Source organism: Neolamprologus multifasciatus, chromosome 10 (genome assembly GCF_963576455.1).
Source record: "Neolamprologus multifasciatus chromosome 10, fNeoMul1.2, whole genome shotgun sequence".
Classification (NCBI taxonomy): Eukaryota; Metazoa; Chordata; class Actinopteri; order Cichliformes; family Cichlidae; genus Neolamprologus; species Neolamprologus multifasciatus.
The window spans coordinates 594,015-620,473 of NC_140448.1; the positions used below are offsets into that span (position 1 = coordinate 594,015).

General features: G+C 40.6%; 2 protein-coding genes across 2 annotated transcripts; one reads left to right on the forward strand and one right to left on the reverse strand.

The window, feature by feature from the left end:
* Positions 1-20: 20 nt before the first annotated feature.
* Positions 21-16,850, forward strand: hyou1 (hypoxia up-regulated 1). The gene is made up of 24 exons (XM_085173827.1): positions 21-256; positions 1,121-1,196; positions 1,390-1,483; positions 1,604-1,682; positions 1,796-1,950; positions 2,533-2,609; positions 2,714-2,895; positions 3,342-3,457; positions 4,575-4,761; positions 4,980-5,114; positions 5,234-5,316; positions 5,402-5,534; positions 5,696-5,883; positions 6,040-6,178; positions 6,536-6,593; positions 7,364-7,440; positions 7,600-7,773; positions 7,951-8,105; positions 8,183-8,270; positions 14,350-14,606; positions 14,681-14,765; positions 14,940-15,195; positions 15,300-15,398; positions 15,785-16,850. Exons 2-24 carry the CDS (start codon positions 1,127-1,129, stop codon positions 15,832-15,834), a joined length of 2,937 nt encoding a protein of 978 aa, XP_085029953.1. The 5' UTR covers positions 21-256; positions 1,121-1,126; the 3' UTR covers positions 15,835-16,850.
* A 2,125-nt stretch (positions 16,851-18,975) lies between these two features.
* On the reverse strand, positions 18,976-19,737 carry h2ax1 (H2A.X variant histone family member 1). Its single transcript, XM_085173874.1, has one exon. The coding sequence runs from the start codon at positions 19,735-19,737 to the stop codon at positions 19,351-19,353; it is 387 nt and encodes a 128-aa protein (XP_085030000.1). The 3' UTR covers positions 18,976-19,350.
* Positions 19,738-26,459: the final 6,722 nt, after the last annotated feature.

Sequence of the window (26,459 nt, forward strand, 5' to 3'; positions counted from 1 at the left end):
TACCGTCAGTCTTCGATTGGTTTTCATCCCAAAAGGTAACCGGTTACAGTATACTTGGTTTTAAGTAACTTGACCACAGTTTTTCTCCCGGTCGCGGCTTCAGTGGATCCAATGAGGTGACGCCGCGTTCCGGGCCCGACAACTGAGAACAAGCCGGTGATAAGGGGAACCAAAACTACCGAGTGAGACAACAAAGAAGCTCTGAATAAAGATACCAACCGAGAAACTAACCTCAGAACCCGCCTGGAAAAGCACAGTATGTTGGTGCCTTTCACTTTTATTTGTGCCGACTGAAGACTGATTAAATGCTAGCGCGGTAGCATTATATCGATAAATGTATGCTTTTATAGTGTTGGTTTTGCAGACAGTATACTAGCTAACTGTAGTCTTCAACTTCTGTTAGTGGTCTTTGTATCAGCGTATCGGTACTTTTGTTTAGAGCGTACACTTCTGGTCCAGCTGTACTTGAGTAGACCGTTTACTGGTGTGTATCTCACCTGACTCTGTAATGGTCATGAGCGTGTTGGTCATCTTATCGTTAGCCAGCACATATAGAGGTTTGGAAAAGCTAAAAAAGTGGTGGCGTATTAATATGTAATAAAATGAAAAAGTAAGGCTTTCTGGTGTACATCCGTTTTTCATTCATGTGTCATATCTCGATGGGTACTAGAAGTTTCTATTCGTGTTCCTTTTTGTTTTCTCCCTTTAACAAAAGCATTGTGCAGGTACTCGGTGTGGATCTGAAGCTGTGGCTTCAGCACACTATGTTTGATAATGCTATTAATGCCACGTGTTCAGAATAGTCTATGCCTAAGTGGGTGGAATCAGGTGCAATACATGTTTTTCATATCCTTAAGCCAAGGTCATCACCTGGCGATGACACATTAAAACTTTTTTGGACAGTTGTTTAAAAACCGACACGCAGCAGATAAAACAAGTCTGTTTTATCAAGACATATACTCTACACTTGAAAAACGTTCAAGAAAAGTATAGGATAAATGAGCAAAAGAACATCTTAAAGCTTATGTGAGGATACTTGTTAGGACCAGCTAGGGTATATATCAGTTCTGCTAATGCCTTTATTTTTTTACTAAAATGTTTCCCTTTTCTGATTTTACAGCTCGTCATGGAGAGTAGAAAGCTGGTGCCGGCTGCTCTCTTCTGTCTTGTTCTGGCAATGTTCCCTTCTCACATAGGTAACATAATAATTTAGCTTGACTTTTCTTCTGGTACTTACGGTTAACACTAACCATAGGTTACTGGTAAAAGCAGCACAGTTTGAAATATGGTCTCATTGATGAACACATGCAGTGGAATAGAAAAAGTACACTGTAGGTAGGTGTTAGCTGTCTGCCTGCTTTACTAAACAATTGATCTTTTTGTCTCCAGTGACCGTGGCTGTCATGTCAGTTGACCTGGGCAGCGAGTGGATGAAAATAGCAATAGTTAAACCTGGCGTGCCAATGGAGATTGTTCTAAACAAGTGAGAGCACATTCCCAAATAGAGAAAATGGCACCATTGCGTTCCTTATTTCTTGTACATGCTCAAAAATAGAAGAAAAGCATGCATTGCTACCATTGTATATATTGTCTTTTCCATCAGGGAGTCGAGGAGGAAAACACCCACAGTTGTATGTCTCAAGGAGAATGAGAGACTTTTTGGAGACAGTGCAATGGGAGTAGTAAGACTTCTTCTAAAATTTCCAGAATTGACTTGATCAGCTAAATCACAACTGCATATTCAGATATTGCCATGTATGCTGTTAATGTTTCCATGCTTTGTACCGCATTTCAGTCTGTCAAGAACCCCAAAAGTGTTTATAGACATCTCCAAAGCCTCCTGGGTAAAAAGCATGAGAACCTCCAGGTGGCACTCTACCAGAAACGTTTTCCTGAACACCATCTGCAGGAGGACCCAGTGAGAGGCACTGTCCACTTTAAAAACTCAGAGTGAGCCTCTTTATGTGCTACCTTGTTTTTATTTATTCACTACACATTCACGCATATTCATATTACAAAATCTGTATACACTAGGAACAGATGTAAAGTAAACACCAAAAGTGTGTTATTGTGTGCTACCAGAGTGGCTTCACAGCTTTGACATTGATTCTTGGATCTCTGGAATTTCCCTGGTCAATGCCATTCCTCCAGAAATTATTACCCGATTTTGTGTTTTGTTGCTGAGAGTTCTGCCTAACACAGGGGTGGGCAATTCCAGGCCTCGAGGGCCGGTGTCCTGCAGGTTTTAGATCTCACCTTGGATCAACACACCTGAATCACATGATTAGTTCATTACCAGGCCTCTGGAGAACTTCAGGACATGTTGAGAAGCTAATTTAGCCATTTAAATCAGCTGTGTTGGTTCAAGGACACATCTAAAACCTGCAGGGACACCGGCCCTTGAGGCCTGGAGTTGCACACCCCTGGCCTAACACATCAGTCCAGAATTTTACCGACGTTATTAATCGGTCATTACCAGAAACGCAACACTCTCCTAGTCAGGCTCACCTAAGTGCATTATGTTTCTGTCAGAGAAATGCAGTACACACCAGAGGAGCTCTTGGGGATGGTCCTTAATTACTCTCGTGGACTGGCTCAGGACTTTGCAGGTTAGTTTGCTTGACGCAGATGATGTATCATTGTGAGGCATGTTCACATATGTTCAGGACATATAAAAGAACCCCAAAAAAACCCCATTCTCTTCAATTCACAGAACAGACAATCAAAGATGCAGTGATCACTGTCCCAGCCTTCTTCAACCAGGCAGAGCGCAGGGCAGTCCTGCATGCTGCACACATTGCAGGTCTAAAGGTCCTTCAGCTCATCAATGACAACACGGCTGTGGCCTTAAACTATGGGGTCTTCAGGAGGAAAGATATTGACAGCACAGCTAAGGTAAAGGTTCAAGCTTTATACCCAAATACACACATTAACTCTCATCCTACTGGCGATCTCTGCGGACACTGCAAATAAGCAATCATAATCAACAACTACTCTTCGAGTAGATCTTCCTACATTCAGCAATTGGAGTTTTCCTCACTTGCAGAAAGATCCTTGTTCCTCAGATTGGAGCTTGTATTGTGTCGTGAATATGTCAGATTCGTCTCTCATGCTTTAACTTTCAGGTACACTAGATTTAGCAACATCTCCAATTTTATGACAACTTGCAGTCTGGAAAATTCCCTTTCCATTTGATTTGATTTCATTTATTTCATAAAATTTTATTAATCTCAGAAAAAGTCTGACTACAGGGCTGATTGATCAGAGGTGATATTTGATGTTGTTTAAAAATGTGATGAGTGATTACAAACTGCTGAAAGCCTGATCTCGTTCCCTTCCAGCATGTGATGTTTTATGATATGGGCTCTGGCAGCACCACTGCCACAATCGTTACCTATCAGACTGTCAAAACCAAGGAGTCCGGGACTCAGCCCCAGTTACAGATCCGAGGTGTTGGGTGAGTTCATTGATCCATGCAGTGGCACTGCCACTGACAGAGAAGCAGCTATTAGAGTTGATTCTGATAATGGTCGAATAAGAAAAAAACTTGGATATACCTAAACTAAAGGAGTTTGGAACTAGAGTAGAATAGAATAAACCTTTATTATCCCACGGATAAGAAATTTTGGTGTTACACAGCTCTTATAGCAAGGGGAATGTAAAATATAAAAAGAAGACACAAAATGGTCCTCTATACATAAGCAACTGAAGTTCGTATGTACAGGTAACAAAAATTGTACGGAGATGCGTACAAAATGTACAGGGATATGTATAAAATGTACAGTGGTCATCTTACTCACTAGTTTGTTTGTTCAAAGGATGTTAAACTGTGTTATAAACTACCTGCTTAAAATGTAATTCAGAGATTACAAAATATTTTTTGTTGGCTCTCTTATTCTATAAGCCTGATCACAGTCTAAGTTGCAGCTATAACAAGAATGCCAAATGCAGACACAAAACTTGCCTCTTATTTTATTATCTTAACAAAGATACACGTTCTATGTACAGTCCAGTAAGCTATCTGGGTATAGTTTTTGACTGTATACTGTATATGAAATACTGCATTCATACTTCTGATCATTTTACTTCCACTTAACGTTAATAACCACCTGTTTATTTGGCATCAGTGGGAAGTTTTTCCTTCCCCATGACGCTAAAGTGCTTGCTCACAGGGATTTGTCTGATTGTTCAGTTTTTCTGTGATATTGTAAGGCTTTTACCTTACAAAGTCCAAAAAGACATAGATGAGCGAGTTTGGTGTCGAAGTATAGAGTAGGTATGGCTGTTACTTATCTGCTGCATGGAAACAGGACAGTACTGTTTCCATTGTACGCCTCTGATTTCCAGTATATCTGCCATCTGCAGAAGTTCTCTGACACCGCAGTGGCAGGAGTTGGAATACAGGGAGCTGGTGCTTCATGCGTTTGTTTGTTTATCATGTTGTAGCTGTTACTAACTAGAAAGGGTTTTGTATTTGTTGGTCAGTATTAAAACTATTAAATTGTAATTTGCTCTATAAAATAACTGCCCACTTTACATCCAGACTAAAGTGTGCAAATGTGTTCTAATTTAAGGTTTGATCGGGGCTTGGGGGGCTTTGAGATGGACCTGCGACTTCGTGACCACCTGGCCAGACTGTTCAATGAGCAGAAGAAGAGCAAGAAAGATGTGCGGGAAAATCACCGGGCTATGGCCAAGCTTCTCAAAGAAGCTCAGAGGCTCAAGACTGTGCTGAGTGCAAACATAGACTTCATGGCCCAGGTGAGTCCAGAGAGAGGAACTTGAAGCACTCACTCCGTCTTACCGGTTGCGTATGTCATTGTAATGGTCTATGTTGTAGCTAAAGTCACTGTGATAAACTGCAACACATGAAAATGCTTTGCCAGAATCTCAAAATCTGAAATCCACACTGCACTCTTAAACTCGCAGAAATCTTGCACTTTCTTACTTTATCTTTTTTCTTTTTTCAAATTACCCAGGTGGAAGGTTTGATGGATGACATTGACTTCAAAGCTAAGGTGACCAGGAGTGAGTTTGAAGAACTGTGTGCCGATCTGTTTGAAAGAGTGCCTCGGCCAGTGCAGGATGCCCTGACTGCTGCAGAGATGAAACTGGTCAGTATGCTCAACGTGACAAGATGTGGGCGGATTTGGCTCCAAACATGGGATACAACAACAGAATTAGAAGTTCTGTCATCACCAGACTATTAGACGTTTTATGTTTGTGACAACAGGAGGATATTGAGCAGGTGATTTTAGTAGGAGGCTCCACTCGTGTGCCAAAGGTTCAAGAAGTGCTCCTTAAAGCTGTGGGCAAGTAAGTGTTGTCCATAGAGATGTTTCCATCATTCTCACAATTTAAATTTTCCAAACTATACTAAGTTTGTTTTCTCTACGTGCAGAGAGGAACTGGGGAAGAACATCAATGCAGATGAGGCAGCAGCCATGGGTGCAGTGTACCAGGCCGCTGCCCTGAGCAAAGCTTTTAAGGTCAAACCTTTCTTGGTTCGAGATGCAGCTGTTTTCCCCATTCAGGTCAGCATTCAGGTCCTCTGCTGCCTCAAACTGAGTGCATCATGAGTACAATCATACTTAACTGAGCTTTGATTAGTCTGATTAGAGTAATGGGAAATCCAGAGTAAAATCCATGTCAACACTGACTGCGTGACTGACTGCGTGACATGTCATTGTATTAGGTGGAGTTTACCCGGGAGGTGGAGGAGGAGGAAGGTGTCAAAACCTTGAAACATAACAAACGCATCCTGTTCCAGAGGATGGCAACCTACCCCCAGCGCAAGGTCATTACATTCAACCGTTACAACGATGACTTTGTTTTCAACATCAACTACGGTGACCTCAGCTTCCTCAGTCAGGAAGACCTCAGGTTGGAACTCTTTGAAAAATACTATGAAATGAGGTTCATTTTAACAGTTTATGGCAAAACCCCATAAAAAGAAAATATTTAAATGTATTTGCCCTCACGCTTTAATTGGATGTAAGTGTAAGGCAAAGCTGTGTGCTTCTTGCTCGTGTGTCACAGTGTGTTCGGCTCTCTGAACCTGACCACAGTCAAGCTGTCTGGAGTGGGGAGTAGTTTTCAGAAGCATGCAGATGCAGAGTCGAAAGGAATTAAAGCCCACTTCAACATGGATGAAAGTGGAGTGCTCCTGCTAGACCGGGTCAGTTAAACTAACATGAGCTGCCTCACGACAGTCACTGATTCAAGTTCTGCCTTCTCCTCCTGGCAGAGTTTCAACAAAGCATTTCCCTACTGTACTATCATTTGCAACTACTATTAAAAGAAGATAACTGTGCATGTGGATTTCCTTTTTTTAATCTTTGGCTGTAATGTTGGTAATTAGGATTGATGAATTTCAAGCCAAAACATTGGACTCCAAATGTGAAATCCAAACATGGGAGGATTGATGTTCCATGCTCACATAACAGCTTTTAGTGTTAATGGAAAAACTTTTCAAACACCTTTGTGTGATATTTAAGCAAAACAATGTTTAAAAAAATGTCATTTTCATACACAGGTGGAGTCTGTCTTTGAGACCGTGGTAGAGGAGAAAGAGGAGGAATCAACATTAACTAGTAGGTTTCTTGCAAACATGAGCCAGTGCTTGAATCCATTCTCAACTCATACTGCTAACATGAGGGGACTAACCCCAGACTGATATCTTGTGATGAAACTTTGACTGCAGCCTGACATCCAGTTAAAGCTGACACAAGCATCTGACACTGTTACATAAAAAGCTCTCTACTACAAAGTAGCAAAATGTAGCTTGATAGAGAAGTTAAATTGTTGGATTCTTGCTGATGTTTAGCATATAAGTTGATTAAGGCTCTGTGCCCTTTACTTTCTGCTTCCTGCCTTATTTGCTCATTATGCTAATGTGATAGCTAGTATTTACTCACAACTCGGACTCCTTTGGTGTCAGTAACAGTAACTGTTCAAAATTATTAGCTCTAAGACCAGCTTTATCAGTTGCAGTCATAGCAGAGGAGTTTATGCACTCCAGCAGCCAGGTCATTTTTAATTAAAAAGTTGATCATCTTAAATATTTTTGATGTTAAGATAAAAAATTAATATGTTTACTTTTATTGAATGACCTAAAGTCTGTTATAGAATAACTGCAAACACCTGTAGATGAGAACCCTTGTTCCTTGGCGACTCACTGCTCTTGTCCATCATTAACTCCTTTTTTCCCACTCACTTATGTTTCACTACTTCTGTTATGCAGCACAAAGGAAGTTCTGCTCGTTTTGATTGATTTGACATCGTATGTACTTTTGTGAAGGCCTATATTGTAGAGCGTGTGAGTTGTCGTATTTAACTGAGGGAACAATTTGCTGTCTTCCAGAACTCGGTAACACCATTTCCACTTTGTTTGGAGGAGGATCGTCAGAACCTGCTCCAAATGTAACAGAACCTGTTCAGGTAACGTCACCTATCAAAAGCAATACATGCTGGTCTAGGAATTTTAATACATTCTTGCCAAGTGTGATTTAACTTTACCATTATATAAAGAACATAAATGGTTGTCCAAGACTGAGCAAAGGGTCGGCATGGCATTGGCTCTTGATTTGTTGTGCCTAGGATGAGGAGGAAGTAGCTCCAGAATCTGGGAAGGACAGCAAGGATGAGGACAGCAAGGATGAGAATCACAAAGACAAGGCTACCAACGAGAAACCCAGTGATTCAGAGAAAAATTCAAGTGAAGACAAAAACCAAGAAAAAGCCAAAGAGGCAGGAAGCACGACCGAGGCCAAGGTAAGAGCTTCATTTATAATACTCTGTGAAATGCCTCGGTCCGAATTCAAATGCTGACATTTCTCTGCCTGTGCACCTTTTTAAAATTTTGTGTAGTGTTTGGTGAAAATGTATATTCATGAGAGATTAGCCTTCACAAAGCTGTTATTGATATTACCCATCTGTCTCCCGGCAAAGGAGGAAAAAGATGGAGACAAATCTGTAAACACTGAGGTGGAGAAGAAGGCCAGACCTCAGAAAAAGAGCAAAATCTCTGAAGAAATCACACTGGAACTCCGTATCAATGACCTTGTTGATCCCACGGCCGATGACCTGACATCCTCTAAGAAAAAGTACAGCTTGATTTTCATTTATTTTCTGTTTTGGTTTCCTGGTTTTCTCAGCTAAAGGAGTCTTTGTGTGATTTCAGACTGCAGGATTTGACAGACCGAGATCTGGCCAAACAGGAACGAGAGAAAACACTCAACAGCTTGGAAGCTTTTATATTTGAGACACAGGTAAACAACACGAACATCCTGTGTGTACCTGTTTATGTTTATTTATTTACTGCAAGTTTTTTCTATCTGACATTCACACAGAAATGCCCCAGCCCTCCCTCTCCCTGGCCATCACCCAGCAACTTTGATTCCAAACTTTTTTGTGTTAGGGAATGGCGACATGGAGGCTGAAAGCCTGTTAGCTTTTCGACCTTCTGATACTGAGCTAAGTCCGGAAGGGCTGAAGAAAGCTCACTGGAAGTGATGTTGTAGTTCATGGGCTGATGGTTTTGCTTCTGCTGTTGAGAACATCACTCTCTAGACTGGGAGGCAGGCAGCAGTGGTGGTGAAGAGCTGGTTAGTGGTGAGGTGAATGGCTTGTTGATAGGCAGGGTTTGAGTGCAGGGGTGTGGCTATGAAACTCTGAGGCTGGTGAGTTGTAAGCAGCCAGGACGCAGAAAACCTGTTCTAATTACCGGAGCCTAGTTTGAAAGAAGGCCACGACTGAGTGACTGTGGTAAAGGGCTGTGGTGAGGAACTGTTAGTGAATTAGTGTGGGATAAAGCAGTTAATTAAAAGTAGTCTAACATAAATGCTGTAATTTGATTATTTTAATAAACCATGCAACTTGGATGGATTTGATGCTGGCATGACCACAGTGCACACGTCTGCTGTTGCTCACAGTGGTCCAAGGAGTTTGTGTGTTCATTCAGACACATGAAAAACTAGAAGGAACTGTGTCCTAATTATGTCCTGGGTTTTAACCAAAGTTTGTAATAAATAGAAAATGAATATCATCTTTTTTTTTTAAAGAAATAAGTCACGTCACGTGACGGCGCAACATCTAAACATAAGAGAGGGGAGGGCTAGCAAAGAGTGCCTGCTCTGTGCTGACACAGAAGCGGCGAGTCCGGCGACCTGGCTGTTTTGTCTTTGCCGAAACAACAGCATTACAAACAAGAGCGGAACTTAAAGTAAAGAATCAACGGGCTAGTATTGATCTGACACCTATGCCGACTTGGTATCGATATTTGGATCAATCCGGCGCCCACCACTACTAGCCTTCAGATATGCGTCACCAGCTGTCTCGGTGGAGCTTAACCCTTTAAGACCTACCATAGAACCAAGTCCGCCAGAGCTTATATTATATTTTTACATGTTGTAGTGCCATTTTTGGGAGCATTTCAAGTTGATATACATCAATGCAACCATTATAGCCCAAATTTTAATAATATGTCTGCATTAAGTGCATAGTAATTACATAAACTACAAAAAAATGTAAAATTGTTTTGGTTTTTTTAACATATATTTCTAGTTAGAGAAATTTAAGAGGCTTATCCCTCAAAACTGTAAATACAAAAAAGTTGCACAAAATAGTTTCCCACCACAGGAAATTTATTTTGAGTGTCTTCATAGTTTTATTTTTGAAATACACCAATTTTTATACACTGCAGGAAAAACGAAAATAAATATTATAGTGCAAATTTGCAAAAAAAACAGCATATGCATCAAAATAAACTATTTCCAGCAGTGCAATATGAGTCCTAAGCATCCCAGGAACGACACAGAAAGTCATAAAGTCAAACATAATTTTTAAAAACATCAGTATAGGCTCATAAGGCCCCGATGGTAAAAAACTACATTTCCACAAAATGATGTCACTTCTGGTTTCGGGCAGGACATGGCGGACATGCGATAGTTCGCGCTGATGGACGTAGGAAGTGTTACAAACAGCTGATCGGATCGGCAGAGAGTGTTTCTGGAATATTATGTTTTTGTTGCTGCAAGCAGTGTTGGTCAAGTTACTTGAAAAAAGTAATCAGTAACTAATTACTTATTACTTCCCCCAAAAAGTAATCCCGTTACTTTACGGATTACTTATTTTTAATTAATTAATTAATTAATTAATTAATTAATTAATTAATTAATTAATTAATTAATTAATTAATTAAGTAATTAATTACTTAGTTACTTTTTAAAAACACGATTTACAACCTGGAGAGGTGATAAAGCAATAGATCTTGCAGCCCAATTCTACTTTTTCTGCATAATTCATCAGACAAAATGTAATGAAATGGAAATGTCTCATTTTAAAACTTGTTTTATTAGTTTTAATCTTTTAACTTTATGCATCAAGCAAAAATTTTATTATATGCAACATTCTCTGACTGGAAGAAATTTGTTTAATCTTTAAACCTATTTTCTGCAAATTCCAGCACATAGAATAAAATATTTTTTGTGTTTACACTCAGTCTTTCAAATAAATGCAAGTAAAACAGAGCAGAAAATAAATAAAATCAAAGACTAGCGGTTCTGTTGCTCTATTCTCACCTATAAAGCAGGAGTGGCGTAGGCGGAGGTTTGCCCTGGTGCAGGTGTGCCGCAGCGGTCAGGTGAGGAATCCGCGAGTTTCTCTCTGAATTTCACATTACGTCGTAGCGCACTCGGTGCTTGCTCGGAAGTTATGGGGTTTTTTTTCGCTGTAAAAAGAAGTTTTCTTCCCACGCAGTGATCAGCGGACGCTAATGTTTTTGTCACTTTTTATGGAATCAAACTCAAAGTAAGGTCAGTACTTCCACGCTTTAAACGCTGCACGCTCATACTCTCTCCCGCACTCTATATATTATCCATTGTTGATCTGCACACAGCTGTTGCCACGAACGTCGCACTCGCTTACGTCATTGTCGTGAGACACTCTCACAAGAAAATCACGGTTTTAGTAACGCAGTAACGCAGCGTGCTTACGGGAAAGTAACAGTAATCTAATTACCGCTTTTGCAATAGTAATCCCTTACTTTACTCGTTACTCAAAGTAATCGGATTACAGTAACTTGTTACAAGTAACGCGTTACTGCCCATCTCTGGCTGCAAGTGCTTTTTATGCAGTTTTTGCAAAGCTATATGTGGAAGGAAACTGTGACCGAGGACAAGCATAAGGCATAAGATGTAAGTGCAACTCCTCCGGTTTCATATGCAAAAACAATTATTGTGCTAGCTTACGTGGTTGCAGAGCTACCGGGATTTAAAAATAGTTATGCAAAACGGAGTGTGCCCGCTCCGACCGGCTTTAAAGGGTTAATAAACTCAGCCGTCTGCTCCTTGCTATCTAAAATATAACAGGACATTTGCGTAAATTCTCGATCATCTCACACTTCTGTTTAATCAGTTTTCCGTTTAACGTTTGTTCAGCTGTAATCTCAGCCAAACCGATTTACTCACAAACAAATAAAACATTGAAAAAAGCCAAACAATAACATTTTTAGGTTATCTAAGTGACTTATATTTCATGTTTAACCTGAGTAGCGAAAGACCGCGGGGAGTTTGAAAACGATGTGCCGGGAGTCCGCTGTTCTCGCCCCGGCTAGCTATTGAGCTGGTGGGTAACAGACATCTCCAAAAATGTCGGAACATTTTTGCAAATATGTGATGTCTCGTTTGAAGCCGAAGGATGTGGCCCCTAAATTTGGACACAGTAGGGGTGTCCAAATTTATAAGCTGCATCCTCCCAAGGCCTATTACGTCACAGCGATGCGACGAAGGCTGTCCAAATTCGTAGACTCCTCCAACGGAGTCAAGGCTCGCTAGAGCCGGCGAGAACAGCGGCACATAATTTTCAGACCCCCGCGGTCTTTTGCTAAACAGGTTAAACATGATATATAAGTCACCTAAATAAATGTTATTGTTTGGCTTTTTTTCAGTGTTTTATTTGTTCCTGAGTAAATTGGTTTGGCTGAGATTAAAGTTATAGTTTTCACACAGCTGAATAAATGTCAAACAGAAAAGCGATTAAAAAGAAATGTGAGATGGAAGAGAATTTACTCCAGTGTCCTGTTATATTTTAGATAGCAAGGAGCAGACAGCTGAGTTTATTAAATTCCACTGCAAATTTCATTAAAAGTTTAATAAACTATCATCTTGTCTTTATTTTTAGTTAGCACATACCTTAAACACTTCACGCTGTAAGCTGATGATAGTTATATAAGAGCAGATGCTGCTGGTGCAATAAGCTGTACGTTTTATGTCCAATTGATTATCTGATTAGTCGACAAATCGCAAAAATAAGGCGACTAGTCAACTAATCGTTTGTGGCAGCCTTATTAACCTCAAGGTCACCTTACAACAAAATAAAAACATAAGGTAAACAAAAACTAAAAAAAAAAGAAGTAATAGACTAAGACGGTGTCATGATAAAGCATATAGATGGGTTTTAAGATGCCAAGCAGAGTGCTGTTGTGTCTTTTGAGATGTGAAGGTGATGGCTGACAATGGCAAAGCTTGAGTGCAGGGCCGCTCTTACAGCAACAGGGATAAAAGAATGAAGACAAATTCCTCTTACCATTTTGGCAATAACTGCTGGGGGCAGGAGCGTAGCAGGATGCTAATTCTTTGCCCCACTTCTTCCTTGCAGCCCATGCAGAAGGAACATAGCCACCATCCCAGAAGAATGAGGAACTGATTTTGAAACTCCTCGGATGCTGCGTCCACTGGTTCCATTCTGGGCAGGGTGTACAGTCATTAGGTGGAGTGTGAGGAGTGAGAGCTCAAATACAGGACACGAACACAGGCAGACAGAATTATAATCTATAGAAACAACACAGTGGGTCCACATGAACTGGCATTCAGACAAAGGACAAGACTCTAAATACATAGAACGTGTGACAGCGGGGGAGAGGGACATATGGCTGACAGGGAAGGAAAACTAAAAGTAAAGCACAAGGAACAGGCACTCTTAAAAATAAAGCATTAAGTGAGAAAACAGACACATGCATGAATGTACACAAGAGTTTGTTTCAAGTTTCTGTATTAACCCTAATGCATGGGTGTCAGACTCATTTTACATGGTGGGCCACATGTAGCTCACTTTGATCTTAAGCAGGCCGGACCAGTGAAACTCTCGTCACTGTCAGTGTAAAGAAGTTACATGTTTAATTGTTTTTCTGCATAATGAAGAAAAAGCTGCTGTGACAAAGGAAGAAATCTGCCAGCATGAAAAAGTTCTGGTAGCTCACTGCCCAGAGGCTGCCCAGCTTTGTTTTGTTTTGTTTTTTGTTTTTTTGAAACTGTAGTTGTGGAAAAAAAAAAAAAAAACCTTGAAATTTCTATAGTCTGTTTTTCACACAGTTAGAAAGGTTTTATTAGAGACATAGCTTTTGCAAGCAGTGTTTCACAAATTATGCCAAATTGGAATCCTCAGGTCTTTCTTTGCTGCTGGTTCAGTGAAGTTTGGTCTAAGAATAATGAAACCTGCAGTTTCAGAATCTGTGAGATGTCAGCTTACAGCACCGGTAAACAGACATGTGCTTCGTGTTTACGTCTTTTTATGGAATCTCCTGCTCTTTAATCGTTTGCTGTTTCACCTGTTTGGTGGTTGTTGAAATGGTTTTGTTGCTGAGATTCTGAAGTTTCTGTGGATACCACACGTCTATATTTAAATATATAGAGAGTTAAACAATTAATATAAGTTAATTGTTTATTGTTCAATTACTTTGTTTAGTGTGAATGGCCATATGGGAAGTTTTAATCATTATGAAAGTCCATTTGTGTCTGTGTGCGGTGAGCACAGATCACGCAAGTTAGGAATTCCAAATAACTTCAAGCGCACATTCAGGCCTATGAAGACTCACTTAGACACTCAGGCACTCGGTATCATTGACATGCAACCAGATGCTGCTAATTTTATGTTTTTGCTTGTTTCTTCACTTTTTCCCAACGCGCTTGCATTTAAATCTGGCTCCCCGTCTCTCTGTGTACCTGGTACTACTATACTTGCTGTCTTCAGAATGTCTGCCCCTCCTTCTTTCACATAATGGTATGATCCCAGTCTGACTTTGAGTGTGACTGGGCACATGGTGTGTCCATCAAAATAAAGTCCCACCCCCACCTGCATGGATTCTCAGCAGACCTAAAGACTTGTATACCAGCGATTAATAACTGACATATGAAACTATGTGGCACCCGGGCTGTACGTTTGACACCCCTGCTCTGAAGCAACCGGGAACTAGGACTAGAGTGAAAATTTCAAAGTTAAAAACAAATATACAACAAAATAAGAAATTTAATTATTTTTCCCCATGTAAGGTTCAGTATGCTCTTTTTCCAGGACAAGCTGTACCAGGAGGATTACCAGCAGGTGGTAACCGAGGAGGAGCAGGAACAGATCTCAGCCAAGCTGAAAGAGGTGTCTGAGTGGATGGATGAGGATGGCTATGCTGCCACCACCAAACAGCTGAGAGAAAAACTCTTTCAGCTGAAGAGCCTGTGCAAGGACATGTTTTTCAGGGTTGACGAACGGCGCAAGTGGCCGGAGCACCTGGCCCGCCTGGAAAGCCTGCTCAATAGCTCCAGTTTCTTCTTAAAGTAAGTGGTTAGAAGGAAGGAAATGTAAAGTTAGTCATGAGCCAGTCGTTGACTGAGTTTTTGTTCTCTTAAAGGAGTGCGAGGCTGATCCCAGAAGATGATCAGATCTTTACTGACGTCGAGCTAAACATGCTAGAAAAAGTCATCAGTGAAACAATGGTAGGTGGTGACAAGCTTTTTCTTGCCTGAAAGCCTGTGTATCTGAAAGGCCTTTCCTCTTGAGAGAAATCCAGGGTTTCTCGCCCAGGCTTTACATGCCTGTTCACATGGGCTGAATTTGTCGCAATGTTTATAACTGAGCTTCGTGTGTGAAGTCATCTCTGCTTACTTTAGGTGTGGAAGAACGAGACGACAGCAGAGCAGGAGAAACGCTCTCCAAAAGAGCGACCGGTCTTGTTGTCCAAAGACATCGAGTCCAAACGGACTCTTCTTGAGCGAGAGGTCAACTACTTGTTTAACAAGGCCAAGTTTGCCAAGCCTAAACCCAAAGCCAAAAACAGTACAAGCACAGATAAAAGCAGCAAGGCTAACAGCACAGCTGAAGAAAATGTCAGCCCTCCTATAGAGGAAAGCACAGACACCAAGAGTGGTGGGTCAAACAGAAAAACACACATTCTTTCTCCATTATTCTGATAAACTAATTAGAAGTGTATTAAAAGAACTTCAATATATCTTTTTTTTTCTTAAATTTAGATACAGGAAGTTCAGAAGAGATACCATCTGATGAAACCCCATCCACTGAGAGTACTATCGACAGCCAATCACAACCTAAAGAAGAATCCGCAACTACAGGTTTGTACACCACACCTGTTAATTAGTGTTAGTTAATGGAGCCAATTAATGGTTAGACAATCTTACTGCTTCCATAGAAACTGGAAGCCAAAGTAGCAGTCAGATCCTCCTAATCAAATGTAGTTGATTAACTAATGATCCACCTGTGACCACATGTATACAAACTTTGACCAAGAACCAAGCTGAGGTGGGCGTCTCCCGAGTAGGACCCGCTGGTGAGACTATATCTATCGACTGGCTTGAGACACCTCCGGCAGACTTCAACACCTAAAAATATAATTTCACTCACTCACCACTGTATCTGCAGCTTGCAGAGAGAACATAGTCATAGTGGAGCTTTTACTGCTTTGCATATTTATGGTTCCGATCTCTGTCCTTTTTTCCAGAAAAACTGGAGAGAACCCAACCTGAAAACCACATAGAGGATGAATTATAACAGCTGGAACTGTAGAAGAAAAAATATTTATTGACAGTGTCTAAATGTTCAGCTTCTCAGACTGTTTTTTTTTTTTTTTTTTTTTTTTTTTTTCTTTTTGTCTCGTTGACTCATTTGTTGAACCTCTGGACACACGGTGAATAGGAACTGGACATTTTTCTGCTCCTTGTCTCCACTTGAGTGTTTCATCTTCATGGATTCTATACATGAGAAGTAGTTTCACATGAATCAAGCCCCAGACTGCATTCTTCCTGACAAAATGCCTTTTCCACCACCATCCACCACCATTATCTTATCAATGCTAATCCAGAGGGAGCTGTTTGGCTAGTTTACAATAAATTTAATAACAATATTTGATGTTTTAAGTTGGTGGATATACAAACCAAGTTAGTGCAGCACTTAACAGTTTTGGTTACAGTCACAGCGGATACAGTGTTCTTGTTTTTACACCAACCCATAATTCCTTTGGCCCTTTAAATTGCTGTCAAAAGTGTCATCTAGTATATTAAGCATATGTAAAACTATAGGAATGAAAAACGTGTTAATTTATTGAAACTTTAACTACACATAATGTAGAGGAAGCCCCTATGTTTTTCAGCTAAAATTCTGAAGCCAATGTTATCAGAAACATCCAGTGTAATGTGCAGAGGGTGGGATCCTGCCCTTCAGGGACAACTCGCTTATATTTCTTTTTTTCTTTTTCTTTTTTTTTAAACATTTTTCCTAAAATTCTGCTACTCAATGGACATTTTATTTATTGGTAAATGTTCCAACATTAACATGTTATCCACCAGCAGCACTTACAGATATTCACATGGTAGTGTCCTTTATGTGGCCCTTAGTTTTGATAGTGGACTGCCCCCGTGTGTGCAGACAAAACAAGATAAATACTGAGCTCCCAAATGGTGATGATTTAACAGTTCAACAGTGAGTTCACGCATCTGCCTCCTGCTGTCGTGATATGGCTGGATTTCAAAGACGTTTTCTACTGATGCTAATAAAGCTTTTGACAAGTGCTTCAATGTTGTTTTATGATGCCAGTCACACTGAGTGCTTTCAGAGTCTTCATATAAGCTGCTAGTGGAAGTGTTTAGTTTTTTGTTTACTGGGACATAACAGTGTGGTGTACATGTTTGCACCATTTTTCCTGTTAGAACACAGGGGTAAGGGGTTTGGGTCTGCTATATCTTCTCTGTACTCTGAATAATGCAAAAGAAATCAGGGTGGAACCAAGAATAAAATTTGGAATGGGAGATGGAAACGATTCCTGTATTCCTAAACTGTTAATAAAAATATTTTTGTTTGTAATTTTAAGACACTTTGAAGAGTAATGTATATGTTCCTCAGTTTTTGTAAGTGTCTTAGTAAGGCTGAACTGGGGTTGAACTGCATAGTCCCTGATTTACCATACTGTGTGTACCTTTACAACTAAATTAAGGAAAAGATTTTAAAAGTGGCTTGGTTTGTAATTATTGAGGCTGCTCATTCAAAAACTGAAACAAAGTGAAAGGTGACATGAATCCTCCTGTCATTAGGATTATTACATTAAGAACTGAGGCTGGCTGAGGGGTTTAAGAATATATATAAATCACCCCTGGTGGCCAGAAATCCCAGGGCAGTTTTTTTGTTCCAGTTCCACACTTTGTGCAATGCCATTTTTTGTTGTTTTTTCCACAAAGTATGACCCACACAAATACCAGGACAGTAAATGAAATTCACCAGAGGTTGGAGGTGTCTGAGGATAATTCTCTCCAGGATCTTTATCAGGTGGGAAACAGACTACAGGTCAGGTTTGTGGCTCTGATTTGTCAAAACCACATAGAAAGTCTTACACTTCAGACCAATGCCCAGAGTACACTGCCGTACCCACTCCAAGGCTGGTTTTATGCTCTTGTGTCACGTAGCGATTTTCACATCACATCCTGTGTCGCGAGACACAATCTTTGTTGCGCTTCAGCTGACAAGCAGAAGATCTTAGACAAGGGCAATGAGGTCATCAGCTGACTGGAAGAGAGCCAAGCAGATATGAATGGATATGGAACTAATTAAAAGCTCATAAATTAATATTGTGTTTGTTCGTGGTTTTCACTTCAATTCATTTTAATATTTATGGTTATCTGTTAAAAGAATATGCAGACAGAAAATTCTGGTGGTCTCTTATTTTCTTGAATTATGCATATCTGTGGCTTATGGCATATTTAGGAAACCATCAAATATTGCTGGTATGTCAATATCAGTCACAGTAGTGTTGTTGTCAGCATGTAACTGTAACCATTTTCCAACACACTATGTTGGTTGGCTGTTGTATTGAACGTGTAATATATGACTCACCACAAAGAAAACATCTATATGTGCAGTTTATGAAATGTTTGGACCCTGAAGATTAAATTATGACAAAGGCAGGTGTTTCCGCAGGTTTCATTTTTTAATTTGTGTTTGTGTAATAAACATTCATTATATTTGTAAGCTTAAGTGGAATATGTTGGTAATAACATTAAATGTTTTCCATGAATACTAATGACAATAATATTGAGTCAAATAACAGTTAACATATACCCTGCTGCAATGAAACAGCTAAAAACTCCGTGCCAAGCGTTTGTAAACAGCATATGGCTAACTACAGGATCCTTCTGATTCTCATTTTTGGTTATTTTAAAATCAAACATTGAAAATATTGTACGTATTATTGAGAAAATGCATTCACTTTTAATTCAAATGGCCCTTCCAGAACTAACACTGGCACAAAGTCCAAGTGTACTATATGTATTTGTTAATGCGTTTATGAACAACAGCATACACACGAGGACTTCAAGCACACGAGGGTCAAGAAATTTACATCTTCCGTTTAAATCGGGAGAAAATGTTCATAATCATAAAAGAACAGAATTTTTAGTTTATTACAGTAATGTGAACTCAAATTCACAGCAACCTACTTTGACATATGAGTCAATGTGAAATCTTGTAAACACCTCGCATTGTTCCACTGAAGGCCAATCCCTTTTGTGAAAGGAAGAATCTAAATAAAGAGAGAGAGAAAAATACTCAGTACCCGTGAACACAACACCACAGCCAGAGAGGCCATTTCTGCTCAGCTGTCGTTTGTTTGTTCCATCGAAGAGACGAACAGCAAAACAACAAAAATAAAGACTTAACAGATTTCTTTATTGAAACACCATGACATAAACAATAAAACACATTTGCACGTAGCAGCATTGCGAAACTAAAACATGTTCCGGCCCATACTTGGTCCACTCTAAGAATGGATTTTTTTCCCCCCTACGGCCGTCATCACCACCCAGCCCGCAGAGTGCCTCCATTTTCCAGAGCCAAAAAACGCAACAGTCAATAAAAATGTCCCGATACTGTAAGTTATAACGCAGAAACAGCAACACCATCCCCGTTTGAAAGGTTGTTTATCAAAAAAAATATATATTAAAAAAAAAAGTGGCAGGCCCCACGGGGAACCTTTTGTCCCGGCTGAATCCAGACCTCTAGGCAGTTTGTTTTGTCTGTTTTTTACTTGCTCTTGGTCGGTTTCTCCGTCTTCTTGGGAAGGAGGACAGCCTGAATGTTGGGCAGCACTCCTCCTTGGGCGATGGTCACTCCCCCCAGCAGCTTGTTGAGCTCCTCGTCGTTTCGTACTGCCAGCTGGAGGTGCCGGGGAATGATTCTGGTCTTCTTGTTGTCCCTGGCCGCATTCCCTGCGAGCTCCAGGATCTCAGCAGTCAGATACTCCAGCACGGCCGCAAGGTACACGGGAGCCCCGGCGCCGACCCGCTCCGCGTAGTTTCCTTTGCGCAGCAGCCTGTGGACTCGACCCACCGGGAACTGGAGTCCGGCTCGAGAGGAGCGGGACTTGGCCTTTGCTCGGGCTTTGCCTCCGGTCTTTCCTCTGCCAGACATCCTTGATAATGTGGCTATTGACGACGTGGAAACAGTATAACAACCTTACAATGACGCCCTTAGAGCTTTACGTAATGCATTCGTGAATATAGCGCTATAAACCAGAAAGCGTTCTCCGATTGGACGAAAGGAACTGAACTCCACGAACCAATGGCACACCACATCCTTTAGCAATGCAGGTCCTCGGATGAGCAATGGCCCAATCCTAAAGAAGGATCGGCACGCTTAGATTTACATAGCCATGCTATAAATAGGAGACTGTGCAGGAGGCGGTATTTTGAGCTGTGCTGTGTTGGGGATTTAGTCAACGCGACGGAGAAACTGCCTGAGCCGGCAAAAGTAATCCCGAGCCACAGAAAAGGCTCTCGTGAGCAAAACCCATAAGAGAAGGGGGCGCAAAAAGCAGGAAAGAGCTATGTTATTTACTTGTGTAATGGCACGGTAAGATAAAGGCCATTGTTTTACACATAAGCAGGCATTACATTTTGTAATATGTATTTAATATGGTTGAAATACATCAAATGCAGCAATAAACACTGTATGTAACTTTCTCATTTTCTTTTGACCACATAATTAAACGTTTATGTTACATAAAAAAACCCTGAAGTAATAGTCTTTGGTGCCAAAGAAAAACGATTACAGGTCACCAGAGAACTTCAATCTATACACCTAAAAACCACAAACAAGGCGAGAAATTTGGGCGTAGTGATGGATGCAGACCTAAACTTAGAAAAACACATTAAGACAATAACAAAATCAGCTTACTATCACATCAAGGATAAAAGATCTGATGTCTCAACAGGACCTGGAAAAACTAGTCCATGCATTCATCTCTAGTAGGCTTGATTACTGTAACAGCATCTTTACAGGTCTAACCAAAAAATCAGTCAGACAACTACAGCTCATTCAGAACTCTGCTGCTCGAGTCCTCACTAAGACCAAAGAAGTGGACCACCTGAGGTCTTTACACTGGCTGCCTGTCCATCAGAGGATAGACTTTAAAGTTCTGATGCTGGTCTATAAAGCTCTGAATGGTTTAGGACCAAAATACATCAGTGACCTCCTGACCCAGTATGAACTTTCCAGATCCCTCAGGTCATCTGGATCCGGTTTTTTATCAGTTCCCAGGGTCAGAACCAGACACAGAGAAGCTGCATTCAGCTTTTATGCTCCATATATCTGGAACAAACTCCCAGAAAGCCTCCGATCAGCTGAAACACTCAGTTTATTTAAATCCTGGTTGAAGACTCACCTATTCTCAGCTGCATTTGAATAAAACACCAAATCCACACTTGTAAGCTTAAATTTCAAAACTTACATTTTAACTACTGATTTTATCTACTGTTCTGATTTTATCTACTGTTAATTTACTGTTTTAATCAATTTTAAATCATGCTTTTTAATTGTTTTTGTTTTTTAATGTCTCTGTAAAGCACTTTGAATTACCTTGTTGTTGAATTGTGCTATATAAATAAACTTGCCTTGCCTAAAAATGTATAGCCCAATAAGTATATTACAGACAGCTACACAACACGAGGTCAGTCAGTTAGAAATACAAGTTTAATTTCAGCTTCACACTATTTTTCATTAGAAAAAATCAGATGGTTACATACTTAAATTTACACAAAGTGTCAGAAATCTGCACTGTCATCAGCATATTTTTCACCAATGCAAAGGTAATGGAGCCCAGGGTACAACTGGCCATTTTTGACTACTTTTCATTTTACCATTAAAAACTATTTACCTTCCCTTGTTTGGTAAAATTCTTTTCAGCATAATCTGACATGTCTGAATTTACAGTTATTTTTTTCATTCTGAGATACTGCATAAACACCAAATCACACAAAAATGAATTCAAAGTAGGAAGGGTTAGGGGTTAGTGAACCCCCTCATGTTCAATGGTTTACTTTGCCAAATTCTTAATTTTTGCACCAGCACTGGAGAATGAAGAGAATAAATTCCATTAGAATCAGGCCTTACACTGAATGTCTTAATTCACTGGACCTGTCTGTTATGTTTTAATATAGTGTTTCATTTGTCTCTGATTTCTTCGTAGGGAACTTAAGTCTGACTTGTTAAAGTGTGAACGTCTTTTTTTTTTTTTTTTTTTTTTTGCACAGCTTGTACACATTTTACTTTCACCTTACAAAAGGTGAGGTTTAGTGAGATTAGTAATTTATATTACTAATATTTGTAATAGAACAATAAAATAATAATAGTAAAAAAAAAAAAAAAAAAAAAAAAAAAAAACCCAAAAAGAACAGTAAAATACAAACAATTTAAACTCAATTTAAAATAATCAATAAAAAAATAAAATAAAATGGTGATGCATAACACTAACCACAGTTGGCCAGATTAGATTCAAGTACAGCACAGATGTGATTACTTACATGCAGTTAAACAAAACAGGTCACAGTTGCTGCTAATAACACAATGAAACCAACACGAGCCTGCTCAGAATACACAAGAAGCACCTGAGCTTATTTTTGATATCAACAAGTACAAGTTCAAAGAAAAATGATTTGCTCCTTGTGAGTTTACTATGCTGTGAATTTAATTAAATGTTATTTATTAATTTTATTTAATTTAAAGTAGCCTCAACTTGTCTCACCCTCCACTGAGATCTCTAGTGCAAGGAGAGGATTTGAGGAAAGAAATGGCAAAGCTGAAAAATAAGAACTGAGAAAGAGGATTGGATTCAACAGCTACATTTAGTTTGTTCTTGAGCACAGTAGTGAACTCCAAATTGCTCCTGGTCTGACTAGAAAAGCTTAATATAAATGCCACTAAATGAAGTACACTGTGTAACCTTGAGGTGCAAAACACAACATCAAAGTTCAAAAGACAAAAATGAACAACCTGATAATCAAATTAGTGAACCCTTTCCTCATAGTATCTACCACCAACAAAATTTTTTAGAATGCTAACACTCTCCTCCAGTACCTTGGCGCACCCTGTACCCCCACAACATCCAAAGACTTGAGAAACTCAGCATGAATCTTATCTTGGGCCACCCCCTCCAAACAGAGGATAAAGAACCCCTTTGAAACCACAGACTGCAGTCCACATGGAGAGGACATTGACAGTCTGACCCACTGCATCACAGGTTTTACATCAGCTCTTTACCCTCAGCGCCACTGGAGGAAAGAACTTTCAGTTTGCTATCCATCTACAATGACCTCCAGTCCTGCTGGAGGTGTGATGGATGTCAACACTGCTCTCCCTGAAGTATTCAGGACCGCAATCATCCACAATGACCTGGCCAAGATACTGTACTCTAAGTTGACCCTGCATAGAGAGAGAGAGAGAGAGAGAGAGAGAGAGAGAGAGAGAGAGAGAGAGAGAGAGAGAGAGAGAGAGAGAGAGAGAGAGAGAGAGAGAGAGAGATATCAGAACAACAGATGAAGGCCGGACGGGCCCCTCGGACCCTCCAGCAGGACCAGGTTGCACAACAGATGACTGAGGAGTGGAGTGGCGGTGGCGACAGCGCCGTTTCCTTCGGGATGAAGGAACAGGAACCAGTGAAGAAATGGAGACCTCCTCCTGATCCTCCGACCACATAGCCGCTAGGAAAAAGGCAGGCGAATGGATAGGTGAACGAGATCCCCGCTGGTGTGGGGAGGGAGAGAAAGTCCGTGGCAGAGGTGCGGAAACTCTGTCCTGCTGTGGTGACCGCTGCGGAAGCTGCTTTACGGCGAGCTCAGACCGCTGCTGCATTGGCGTGGTGAGAGAGAGGGCAAGCTCACGTGCCCTGACCTGCTCCCTCCATGCAGTGATGGTGCTGCCCAGATTGGCATCCGAAGCAAACTGCTGAAGCTGGGGGCTGATTTTCACCATTGCTTTCACTGTGCTCAGTCCCGTAGGCTGTCGGACTGGGATATGCGGTCCAGCAATTTAACCAGCCTTTCTATCTCAGCGTCTGACTCCGAAGTGAAAAGGTCTGCGGGGTCCATGTTCTGGTCACAATCTTCTGTCATGTGACGGCTGTGTGCAGGCAGGAATGGTGGACCCAAAATGGAGACTCACGGAAATGAAACGTGAACTCAAAACAGCTTTAATGCTGAACTCAAAAGGGTAACAAAACTACGAATACAAAATAAGATTAAGCAGCCAGAACACACAGCAAGATGAGGGTAGATCACAACACCAACAAACTGAAACACAGGGCTTAAATACATAGAGGGAGCAATCAGGGAATGGGCAACAGGAGGGAAACACAGCTGGGGCAAATCAGGCCTAACGAGACAAAGGAAGCAAACCAGACGCATTTACATGAGACACGGACTTTCAAAGTAAAACAGGAAACATAACACAGACTGAACTTACAGACACAGACTCACAGGCAGGCACTACAACAGAGGGAACAGAGACGTGGGACCAGGGCAGACACAGACACTGACTGGACACGGGCATATAGCAGACAGGGGAGACAGCAACTAAGGATTACACAGAGACATAAACCATAAGACAGAACTCTAACAAAGAAACCAAAGACTAGAAATGATAAATAATATAATAAACTCAAAACCCTGGGTCAATGACCCAGGCATCCTAACACCGAGTTTATAATCTATACCGCCCCCAGGCACCAGGTAGAGATAGAGATATTTTGGCTTTATTATTGGGGAGCTGTTAGGTCGTCCATGTTTTCTATAGTCATTGTTCTCTAAACATTTAGGTCAAACATAGTTCCATCATCTTTTGTTGCTTGACGTTGAGAGTCCTTATAGTATTCAGGTACTGTGCACAACATTACAGCAATTGACACAGACTGAAAAAAGAGAAAAAAACTGTTTTAAGTAGACACTTTGATGTACTCTGGATAGCAATCTCCTTCATCTTTGTCATTTGGAAGAATTAATAATTCAAAATCCATATAAATCCACCTTGATGTGACCTTACCAAATCTTCAATCAGCCTCTCAGTACCTGTAAAGGCCACATAGCTGTATGTAGTCTTGTTGCTCTGATCATTGTCAAGGATTTCAACTATGCCATGTTGGAATACACCAGCACAGGAGTAGGTGGTCCCAAGATCAATTCCAACTGCTGCCCCTTTGGACAGGAATGTTCTGACACAGTTAAAAAGCTCATAAGATGTATTATACCAGCAGGGGCTGATAAAGGCCTTTAATGCAAACAAGCCATTCCTTATTGGAAAAATTATTTAAGTAGTAGTGTTAGGTTTTTTATTTCTATTTTCTGTTTTAACGCTCTCGAGGCAGGCGTTGCAGATTTGCAACAGTTAAAAACTAACAACCTGATTACCCCACATACATGTTTTATGAGGTTTTTTTAACTCAGAAGTACCACTGCAGGACTTGGTTGTGCATTAGCAACAAAAAGTTTAATTTGAGCCTGAGAGGGTTAACAGCAAACACTAATAGAAGTTCATTTTGGAATATTTATTTCAATGGGAATCTGTTGATTTCCTTGAATTTTCAACAATGACAGCCATTGTCACCTCTAAGGTGATTGCTGGTATAATAAAATAGGTAAGTGTCTGATGTTCTTGGATTGGAGCCATCTGAGGGCTTTTTATCGTTTTTACTTAATGAAGTTGATTTCATGCAGGCTTGTCTATTCTGTACGGAGCCCCGCAAAGAACATGGGAGAAAAAAAATGAAGATGAATCTCGCAAAATGTTTGCTGGTGGGTAACATACGTCTCCGAAAACGTCGGAGCCCTTTTGCAAACATGTGATGTCTTGATAAACCGAGCAGGTATTTGAAGTTCACACAGCTACATTTTCGGCTGAAAATATCTTAAAAGTTTATTTTGTGACCCAGAAAGAATAATATTAAAACTAAGTAGATGCTGCCATGTTGGAAACTGGAATTGGCTGGGCCACGCTATGAATTCTGGGAAAGGTTGGGCCATGGATACACCTGACCCATCCTTCAAATTCGGGGAAATGAAGGACGCATTTGTCAGCCGCGTTTGGAGCAGCCTTAGAATTGGGACAGCCTTCGTCGCCTGGCTGTGATGTAATCGGTCTACAAATGCAGCCTCCGAAGGATGCAGTCTAGGTTTTGGGACAAAGCTAAAGTTACATTACAAGATTTTATGATAGCATAATGTGCATAATAGCATTAAAAAGAAAGTAGCAAAATTAATCCAATATAAAAATATGTAATCTTTGCTGTGGGTGCTCTAAGGAAATCACAGGAATAACATTGTAATAGAAAGAAAGAACTAACAGCACCTATGTGACTGAGTGGTTCCTGTATAAATCCAAAAATGCATGCAGGAACTGAGGGGATCAAATGACTGGAAAACTCACAAAGAAAAACTAGTTTAGGCATGAAAATGAGACAGTGTTATCACGGAGGTTGTAGTGATCGGGCGGAGAACTGCTGTGCCAGCTGCCATCTTAATGAGAGTGATCCCACACAGCTAGGTGAGCACCTCACTTCAATTCAATTCAATTCAATTTTATTTATATAGCGCCAAATCACAACAAATGTCGCCTCAAGGCGCTTCATAGATACAGAGAAAAACCCAACAATCATATGACCCCCTATGAGCAAGCACTTTGGCGACAGTGGGAAGGAAAAACTCCCTTTTAACAGGAAGAAACCTCCGGCAGAACCAGGCTCAGGGAGGGGCGGCCATCTGCTGCGACCGGTTGGGGTGAGAGAAGGAAGACAGGATAAAAGACATGCTGTGGAAGAGAGACAGAGGTTAATAACAGATATGATTCAATGCAGAGAGGTCTGTTAA

Coding starts and splice junctions, on each gene's coding strand:
- hyou1 (XM_085173827.1), top strand. CDS start 1,127: ATGGAGAGTAGAAAGCTGGTGCCGGCTGCTCTCTTCTGTCTTGTTCTG. Junction 1,683..1,795: donor GAGACAGTGCAATGGGAGTA/GTAAGACTTCTT, acceptor ACCGCATTTCAG/TCTGTCAAGAACCCCAAAAG. Junction 3,458..4,574: donor TTACAGATCCGAGGTGTTGG/GTGAGTTCATTG, acceptor TTCTAATTTAAG/GTTTGATCGGGGCTTGGGGG.
- h2ax1 (XM_085173874.1), bottom strand. CDS start 19,737: ATGTCTGGCAGAGGAAAGACCGGAGGCAAAGCCCGAGCAAAGGCCAAG.